This window comes from Morone saxatilis, unplaced genomic scaffold (genome assembly GCF_004916995.1).
Source record: "Morone saxatilis isolate NCDOM2014 unplaced genomic scaffold, NCSU_SB_2.0 Contig22, whole genome shotgun sequence".
NCBI lineage: Eukaryota > Metazoa > Chordata > Actinopteri > Moronidae > Morone > Morone saxatilis.
Window position 1 is genome coordinate 12,649,292 of NW_023339785.1, and position 9,568 is coordinate 12,658,859.

A 9,568-nucleotide genomic window follows, 5' to 3' on the forward strand; every position below is an offset into this window, starting at 1 on the left:
GATTTATATTTTCCTCCACAGTCCCATTAAGTTGAGCTCACTAGATAGCAGCTTCATTATATTTTGCAGGGACCCAGAAACCAATCAGTATACTGGAATACTGTCTGAACCCAGTTTGTGGTGATTTGTGGCAACACAACGTTATTTATGTGCACCACATGATCACCCACATCCTGCACAGTGACTTTCAGCTTTAATGGTGTTTTGTGTTGATTCCTGTTTCCTGTTTGTTATGCTGCTGGACTGGTCTTTTTTTATGATTGGTGGTTTCACGATGTGTGCTGCTGGTTTTATGTGTTGTGTGTTACTTACTGTCTGTGTTGTTGCGCTGTGTTGTTTTTGTAAGTAATTTAATTATTTGTTATTTTTGAGCCCAGTATGAACTAAAATAATAAAGGTATTAAGAGTATAATTGTTGGGCTGGTCGATGCCAGTAAGAAAATTTGAATAAATTGAATAAATTAACGAAATTAAGGGATTCTATAGAAGATGAAAGATGTAGAAAAAAGTTGAGTTTGTTAAAAAATGTTTGTCTCGTCAAAATAATAATCTTATAACCTGTAATACGTGCTTTAGTGTCTTGCTGCATTGATTAAACAAGGGTCACCTAGCAGCCATTTAATGTGCACTTCATGTTCTTCACCCCGGGAGGCAGTAACGGTCGATAACGTGTGTGCGCAGGCGCAGTGGCACTTCACACAACCGCAATAAGCAAACATGGCGGCGGCCGTCGACAGTGTTGTGAAAGTGTAAGTTTACCTTTATTTATTGTGAGAGTAAAACGAGCAGCCACACGGCGCTGAACGTATGACTGGTTAGTTGTTGTATTACCGCAGAGGGAAGGACACTTTAAACCTCGCAGCCTCGATGTTGAACACAGTATTTGTCCCAAGAGAATAACGTTACCCGGAGCTAAGGTTAGCCTGTTAGCTGTGCACTAATGTATAAATGAGGAGTGGAGCTGCTGTGTGAGACTCCACTCATCCTCAACTTGGCTGTGTCCTTTAGGGTGTTTTTGCCACACACGATGTTTCCCAAAACTGTTGCTAGCCGACCGCCTGCAGGTGAAGGAGAGAGTTAATTTTCCAGAAAGCTGTCAGCTTGGCGGGGGCTTTGTTGTGGCTCGCTAACAATCAACCCTTTTGTTCTGAACGTCCCTCCATCGATACTGTCGGTGTTGGGGGGGCTTCGTAGTGAAGTCTTGGTTGTGTGTGTGTGTGTGTGTTTTTATTGTATTTCATTTAATTTGAATAAACGCAGAGCTCGTACATCGCCAGGACAGCCAGTGTGTGAGCAGTGTTGGTAGAACAATGCGACAGATTAATAAATGCTGCATGTGTGAGGAAGAGCACTCACTCGTGTGTCTGGAGTAATTGTTCGGGTTTAGTCACCCTGAAGATGGCGGCTGTGTTACAGATGTGATAACGTTAAGGAAAAAGCATTATTACAGTGTGATAAATGTGCAGTAAGTGGAGGGATTACACCGCTTTTTCCTTTGTGGTGCTCTTTCACTAAACTCAGTTTGTGAGCATATTGTACAATACGTTTTTAGTGCTGTGAGCAGACACATAGGCGTTTAAGAAAATGTGTTTTAATGTGAAGAGTAGTTTAATTGTGAATGTGTCCGTTTGCTAACGTGTTAACAGAACCCAGCTGATCAATAGACCAGGTTAATGATTATCTTCTGATATGAGCTTATTGCACATATACACTTATCTGTGGATATGTGGGCAGATTAGATATTTTTGAGGTAAAAGTATTGATGTTTTTTTTACATCATTTGTTGACCAGAGATCACTTAAATGTAATTTTTTAGCTGTAAAATGTTCTGCTTAGTACATATATTGGTCACAAATCCTTAAAAGAAAAGAAATTAAAACGATTTGACAATTAAAAAAACAGTTAAGTGACTATTAATTTGTCAAACTGTTATTCACAAGGTCAAGAATTGACTTTGGCACTCACATTTAAGGGACTTTTATCTTTGTATGTCTTTATGTGAAAAAGAGAAACAACATGTAATCCATGTAAGACGTTGCATAGATAAACAACTTCATCACCATCCAGTTTTAAGAGTAAAAAGTATTGCAATAGAGAGTGTAAGAGTGTTTATACAGTTTATCAGTTGTTCACAATACTGTTAATTATTTTAAGTTGCAATATTTATCCGGCATGATGATTAATGGGCTAACCTGATCTGTGTTATTTGACCCGTCAGTGTCCAACTTTCCCGTTTCAGGCTGGGAGAGCAGTATTACAGAGATGCCATGGAGCAGTGTCATAGTTACAACGCTCGTCTGTGTGCTGAGCGCAGCATCCTCATGCCCTTCCTGGACTCTCAGACTGGCGTAGCCCAGTCCAACTGTTACATCTGGATGGAGAAGAGACACCGTAGTGCAGGTATAAAACAAGTGCTGACTGATAATTCAATATTATACGAACAAATACTCTGCAGACTCTCATAAAAAAATCGGAAATTGAACTTTGACGCATGCCATCTGTGCAGAAAATACACCCTTTTTTTTTTTTTAACTTTCAGAGTTATAAGTGCCATAGTCACCTGCTGTTCTGTGTCTTATCAGGTGTAGCTCCAGGGCAGCTGTACACCTATCCAGCCCGTCGCTGGAGGAAGAAACAGCGTTCCCATCCCCCCGAGGACCCCCGCTTGGCTTTCCCGCCTCTCAAAACAGGTATGCCTTCAGATGAAACCCATCACAAATACAGTGAAGGGGTTGTGTTCATCCATGCTGGTAGAACTCTACCAGTAAAAGTGTGTAAATATATTTAGTATCGTCTGTCTTTCTACATGTGGATGTGTTCATGTAATACCATTGCACGCATTAGTTTCGGTTTGTGTGGATAGCAGATTTGGAGCTGGGTCTGAAGCGTGATGCGCTGGGGGCGGTGGACGGCAGCAGTCTGGAGGCCCTGCTGAAGGGGGAGCCCCTCGACAGGAGGAGCGGAGTGTCGGACATCCGCGGTCCTGAGGACGACTCTGCAAGCGTGGAGCCTCCTGCCACCTCAACGACCACTACGTCCTCTGGTCGTGTCCGTAAGGTCTGCCTCGAAGCTGAACAGTGTTGTTTTGAACCAACGCGACTGACCCGTAGAGCGTTACAGTATGCAGTTGCACTCAACGGGTCAAAACAAACCGTCAGTCGCTCTCTGAGGATTTCATTTCAGGACCAAGGTCTTTTTCGTTTGGTGACATTGTTACTAGAGCACCGGATGAAGAACAGGGATGAGTTTATTGTGTTACAGTCGTCTGTTGCCCTCCACTTTACTGCTCAATGTTTTCATTTAGTTTAGTTTCATTCATCTGTGAGGTGATTATAGCTTTCGAATTGAACTTATTTCTCCAAGTTAGTCAGTAGTTCCCACAGCGGGACAGAGTTCCTTTCCAAATATTTTCTGATTTTCTGATCTGTTTAGAAACTTAAGTAGTTGCGTCACTTCGCTGCACTTCAGCCTTTAATTACATTTATAGATTTGGTTTATGCTGATGATGTAAAACATGATGTAACTGTCGAATCAACATCTTGTCTCACAAGTCTGCTGACATGTCTGGATGTCAACACAGCTACAGAGCCAAACCCCACATCTACTGGCACACGGCCTCAATGTTTCTTTTTAACCTAAGAGGTTTGAATGATAATTAACAATGACAAATTGGCAGAGCTGTTCTACTCTCATTGTCAGATCGTATGAAATTTACAGCAGTTTGTGTGAAGGTAAAATTTGTCATCATTAGTTGTTTTTTTTTTGTAGATTTGATAAAAGTAAAGAGGAGTTCATACATTCAGTACAGTGTGACCTAATCGAGAACTTCTCACTGCAGAGAGTCCTTGACCATGACGACTATTTGGACGACCTGGATGACGAAGACTTTGAGGACGAAACCCCCAAGAGACGAGGCAAGAGCAAGTCCAAGGTGAGTACTGTTTCTTCTTCTGCAGTCAGTTCCCGGTGAGATCCCAGAGGATCGCTGTGGGGGGATGAAATAACCTCAACGTTTGATTTTTGGAGTTCAACTGACTGGATGTGTGTTACTGTTATTGTCTCACCTCTCTGTTTAACTGACAACCTCACCACAGCCTTTCTATTCAACATTCTTAGTTGAATTGAAAGTGTTATAAAAAGATAAATAAACGAATGGGTTTTATAGGGCCGTAGTGACAAGAATGGCAAGAAAAAACAGGAGGCGGCAGCTGCAGCGCTGGAGGAGAGGGACAAACCGTACGCCTGCGACAGTGAGTAGAAGCTTCCTTTGCAACGTCAGTGTCGTGCATGTCAGCAAGAGAGGCTTTTGCTTTTCCCTCCTGAAAGACAAAAACAATCCTTCTGCCATGCATGGTGTGATCTGAAAGACCCCATCTGGAACTTAAGTTTGACAGCATAGAAATTGGAAAAACGTCTGAATGCGTTTTTTGTTCTTTTTTTCTTTTTTTAAGCTTTGTGTTTTTTGTATTTTTTTCCTGAGATGCCGCTCCGTGTGTGCTCTGTAACTTCCTGCTGGCCATCGCTCACTGTGCAAATGCTCACCTCCGCTCTATGAGTCTGCTACTAGCGCGTCAGTCAAAAATTAACCATGTGAAAATAAGCTTCATTAAATAATAAAGGGGTGATGAACGGCGTAGTCTGGTGGTTCCACCTTGGGCCTTTTTGGACGGTAGTTAGAATTCGCCGCCATCACTGTAACACTTTTTGTATAACCGTGTGTGTGTGTGTCAGTCTGTGGGAAGCGCTACAAGAACCGTCCTGGCCTGAGCTACCACTATACACACTCTCACCTGGCCGAGGAGGAGGGCGAGGACCGCGAGGAGATCGAGGCACCACCCACTCCTCGCCAGCCTGAGGAGCAGAAGAGTGAGTCACTCTCTAGTGCTGAGAGAGAGACAGAGAGAGAAAGAGAGAGAGAGAGGGGAAGGAGGGTTGGTTGCATGCCATGTAGCATGTGTGTGTTTGTATAAGGGATGTCTCTCTCTCATTCTTTTTTTATTTTTCCTCCCCGCTCTTTTCATTTTTTTGATTTTCATGAGTTTTGGGATTAGACTCAGTGTCCTGACTGAAACATGCTTGCAGAGTTGGGATTCCTGGCATTTTTTTCAGCATATCATCCATCTTTTTTTTTGTCCCCCCCCCCTCAACATATCCATCGCATTGTGCAAGCGACACCGTGTTAGTACATTCAACAAGTGCGTTTTGTCAGTTGTCACTCATTCATTAGTTTGGATCATTATTCAGTACATCATCGGGGTTAGAAGGGTGTCGTTGGCCGATGTGGCATGAACAGGTCTGTAAAACTGTGCTTCACTCTGCAGTTAGACTCAGTCAGCGACTCTCCAGTTTTGAAATATTCATCTGGAAGAAGATATTATAATATTTAATTCATCTTCCTTGATATTTCAGTTTAAAGTGACAGTTCTAATGTGCACTGAATGGTTTTCTTCACTCATTCTTCTGCTCAGCAACTAAGAAGGGGCCCAATGGGTTGGCACTGCCCAACGATTACTGTGACTTCTGTCTGGGAGATTCCACCTTAAACCAGAAGACTGGCCAATCAGAAGAGCTGGTGTCCTGCTCAGACTGTGGACGCTCAGGTATGAACTTTGCATGTCTCTTAAATTTCTAATTGACTGTTAACTCAGCCATGCTACGCCCCCTTAGTTACTGTTGCTATGCCTGGTTCCTGTTATGCAGTGTATATGCAGTTTGATGACCGTGCCAGATTTATCATTTTCAAATCCGTCGTAATTTATTAAACGGTGGGTTTTTAATTTAAGACAGAAGCTGCCTCAACATTTCATGCCGAAGAACTTTTGCCGGCTCAACTGTAGTTAGCTAGCAAATATAGCCAGTTATAACTATTAGTTGGTTCAAGTTGCGTCTGCGGGTGACTTTTAATGTTTCCAGCTCACTCTTTTTAAAACAGGAAGGTTGTAGAACTGTTTGGATGGTCCGTGGCTTTTTAGTTACAGTTTGGTTAGGTTTAGGCACAGAAAACATCCTGCTTTATGAATTGTCACATATATTCTATAGATAATGTTAAACATCTACATACAAAGCAAAACTGTTACAGATACTACCTGTAGTACTACACCTCTTGCACTTGATGACTTCATATATTTGTGCTAAAAGACCAAACTGCAGGCAAAGAGTCTCTAGCTGATGATCATGAAAAATGTAAACTTCTCTAAATCCAATAAAGAGCGGGAGAGAGCGGCTAACGTCACCCTAAACTGTAAAAGCATCTGTTATGAATTGGCGCTATACAAATAAAATTGAATTGAATTGATTGCCAGTTATGTTAAAGCAGGCAAATAAACTATTTAATCCATTCCTTACACTCCTGCTCCTGTGGTTTTAGTTCTGGAAAACAGACACCACCCTTTAAAACGTGCGTCTTTACAGCGCATTATCGTGCAGAGAAAACCAAACCTGGACACCTCTGCTGTGCCCTGTTGTGGCTGTTAAACTATGATCGTCCAATGGTTTTTTTTGGGAGAGTGGTTCAGTAAACAGAAAATAGACCCTAAGCCCTTTTTATCCAGTATTTATCTTATCTGACAACATTTCTCCTTTGTCCTCTCCTTCCCTCAGGCCACCCGACGTGCCTGCAGTTCACACCAGTAATGATGGCTGCAGTGAAGACTTACCGCTGGCAGTGCATCGAGTGCAAGTGCTGTAACGTCTGCGGCACCTCAGAGAATGACGTGAGCTCCTTTTATGATATCCCCATCATATGTGTGTTTCGATATGTTGGCGCCATTTCTGCTCACGAAATGTAACCTGAACGTTTGCATTATGTCTAGTTTTGATTGCGCTCTCCTTTGCATTAAACTGCACCCATTATTTCAAATTAACTGATGAACTATTAATTGTCACAAGCACTGCAGCTATCATGAACGCAGGTTGGTGGTAATGCTGTTTGGATAAATGACTCTGTGTAAATAAAATGCAGCTTTAGCCTGATGATTCTCTGAGTTTCTTTGTTTGTCCGACTGAACGTGATGCTGTGTTTCTGCAGGACCAGCTGCTGTTCTGTGATGACTGCGACCGAGGCTACCACATGTACTGTCTAAGTCCCCCCATGACTGAACCACCAGAGGGTACGCTGACACCCAACACTTTACTGCAGAAGTTAACACACTCTGAGGACGTGTGCATGTTGTTATCCTTCGCTTATATCATCTCTTTGTACGGGGTTAAAGGCCTGTTCACTCAACCATCTGCTCCTCTGACTATTTGTTTAGAACGTTCTTAAGTTAATGTATTCTTTAGAGGTCTGCTGCACGTTGGTAGTTTTCCAGGCTTCAGGGAGCAGCTAAATAAAAGCCTTAGTCCATGTTAATTAGGATTGAGAATTATGAGGAAAATGTCATAGCTTTTGGTAAGAGTAACATTAATTACTCTGATTTGTGGGTACTCTGAGTTTTAAATGTTCATCATTTAAAGCTGCAATAATAAAAAAAAAAACTGATATTTAAATTTGTAGAAACTTACATTTCTGAAAATCTGCTGTAATCTCTTCCATTGGACCTACACACAGTTGACCAGGCCTGCAATTAACATTATTTTCATTAATAATTAATTAGCAGGTATTTTTTTCAGTCTTCAAATGTCTTGTGTTGTCAGTCCACAAACCAAATATATTTAATTTACAACAATATAAAACAAATCTAAAATAAAAAGAGCAAATCATCCTATTTGAGAATCTGGAAAGAGAGAATGCTTTTATTTTGTATATTCAGGTACAGGACAAAGAAATATCACTGTAGGGCACAAAGGAGAAGAAGTCTTCTTCAGGCCTGAAGAAGATCTTACAGATCGAAACGTTGCCTTAAAAGAGAAAATGGAAATATTTATTTCTCCTTAATGCTTGTTCTTTGACATAAAATACATCAAGTGTTAGAGCATTTAAAGTTTCAGTCAGTGTAAGCATCTTATTGCATTCTCTACATGTGAAGTGTGAAACATATTTAAGAGGAACTTGTTTGTTGAGGAGACAGATTTTAATGATTACACTCCAGTTGTCTTCCCTCAATGAGGTGCTGTGTTGTGAGCTGTGATGTTCGCAGACAACAATAACAGGAACCAGTATTTCCTCCCAGTGATGCTGATGATGTATTTCTACACACCCGTGCCTCACTGTGTTTGTGTGTTTCACAGGGAGCTGGAGCTGTCACTTGTGCCTGGCTCTGCTGAAGGATAAAGCCTCCATATACCAGCAGAACCAGAGCTCCGCCCCCGAGTGACACCATGTCACCAAGTCCCACCCCCTCAGTAACGGGACCCCAACCCCCGATGGAAAACGTCAGACCTCCTCTCAGTCCAGAGCTCCAGGCTCCGTCCAGATGTAGCTGAGCCAGATCGCAGATCAGCTTTAGAAGTCTTAATATCCACAGCGTCAGTGGGGGGGTCAAACTATCACTACCAACCTGCCTGCCGAGCCCCCGAGGCTTGCCGTCAAACATACATATTGTGCGTATATACAGTATAGACACACACACACTCTCTCCTGGACTGTTACACACACACACACACACTAGATGCAGAGACAGAGAGCATGCAGTAACCATAGTAACTGCTGTCTCCATGGGAGCTCCCAGGAGCAAATGGATTAGCATCACAGCTAATTATCTGCACCCTTTCACACTCAAAGACACAGTGTGGACTGTCGAGACAACACAGTTTCTTTTCTGCCAAATTATCTATTTTTACTCCGGGTGTGGGAGAAAGAAAATATCACCACGTATACGGTTGAGGAATATTATTATTATTATTATTATTATTATTACTATTGTTATTGTTCTGGTTACTAGTGGACTTTTGTAGTGGCATTTGTCTGTGTACTTTTATCTGATTGGAGCGTTTTATCTTTTGAAGAGGTTTCCTCCCCGAGGGGAGCCGGTCAGTGCCAAGGTCCACCATCATATGTAATACACAACAACAACGACCCACGGAGCTTTTCATCAATCACATAAACCATCGTTGTTTTTTGTCTTTTTTTGTTTTAAATCAGTGGGACAAAGACGGGAAAACAAAGTCTTAATTTTTGCCAACAAAAAAGAACAACCGTTGGCTTCGACTCATCAAGCTGTTGGCACAAAATGTTTGGTCTTGATACTTAACGGTTGCACCAAAACCAACTTATCATGGCTGTTACTTTAACCAACCACTACACAGCTGAGCATCATCCTGTTCACATAAAACATTCAGTGTAACATCAACATTCATTCTTCAACATCATTTTGTCCGTCAGACAGAGCTACCGCTCTCTTATTTTGAAAAACCCTGACTTTTGATAAGTCAGACCACTGTTTGAACCAGACTGCTGTAAGTCCGTTACATGAAACTAGTAATCACAGAGGTGCATCCTTTTCTCAACGACGTTTTGTGCTAGCCTTTTAGGAACCGTTTGGCAGTGACATCACTCTCCACACGTCAGCCGCTGTCGAACCGACGACACGAGATCATTTACAAACTGTAGCTGCTTTTATCATTTGTCACACTGAGGCAGATTTTGCATGCAGATTGCACCTGTATGAATGCGCACACACACACACAC

General features: G+C 42.0%; 1 protein-coding gene across 4 annotated transcripts; it reads left to right on the forward strand.

The window, feature by feature from the left end:
• Nucleotides 1-681: 681 nt before the first annotated feature.
• dpf2l (D4, zinc and double PHD fingers family 2, like) lies at nucleotides 682-9,562 on the forward strand. 4 transcript variants are annotated; one of them, XM_035669323.1, is made up of 11 exons: nucleotides 682-749; nucleotides 2,240-2,400; nucleotides 2,583-2,690; nucleotides 2,864-3,057; nucleotides 3,839-3,931; nucleotides 4,166-4,250; nucleotides 4,732-4,866; nucleotides 5,469-5,600; nucleotides 6,601-6,713; nucleotides 7,028-7,109; nucleotides 8,170-9,562. In XM_035669323.1, the coding sequence occupies exons 1-11, from the start codon at nucleotides 718-720 to the stop codon at nucleotides 8,253-8,255; spliced, it is 1,221 nt and encodes a 406-aa protein (XP_035525216.1). In that variant the 5' UTR covers nucleotides 682-717; the 3' UTR covers nucleotides 8,256-9,562. The 4 variants fall into 4 exon arrangements, with proteins under 4 accessions (XP_035525216.1, XP_035525218.1, XP_035525220.1 ...); XM_035669325.1 differs by having other exon boundaries at nucleotides 2,867-3,057; XM_035669326.1 differs by lacking the exon at nucleotides 682-749 and adding an exon at nucleotides 772-917.
• The last annotated feature ends 6 nt before the right edge of the window (nucleotides 9,563-9,568 follow it).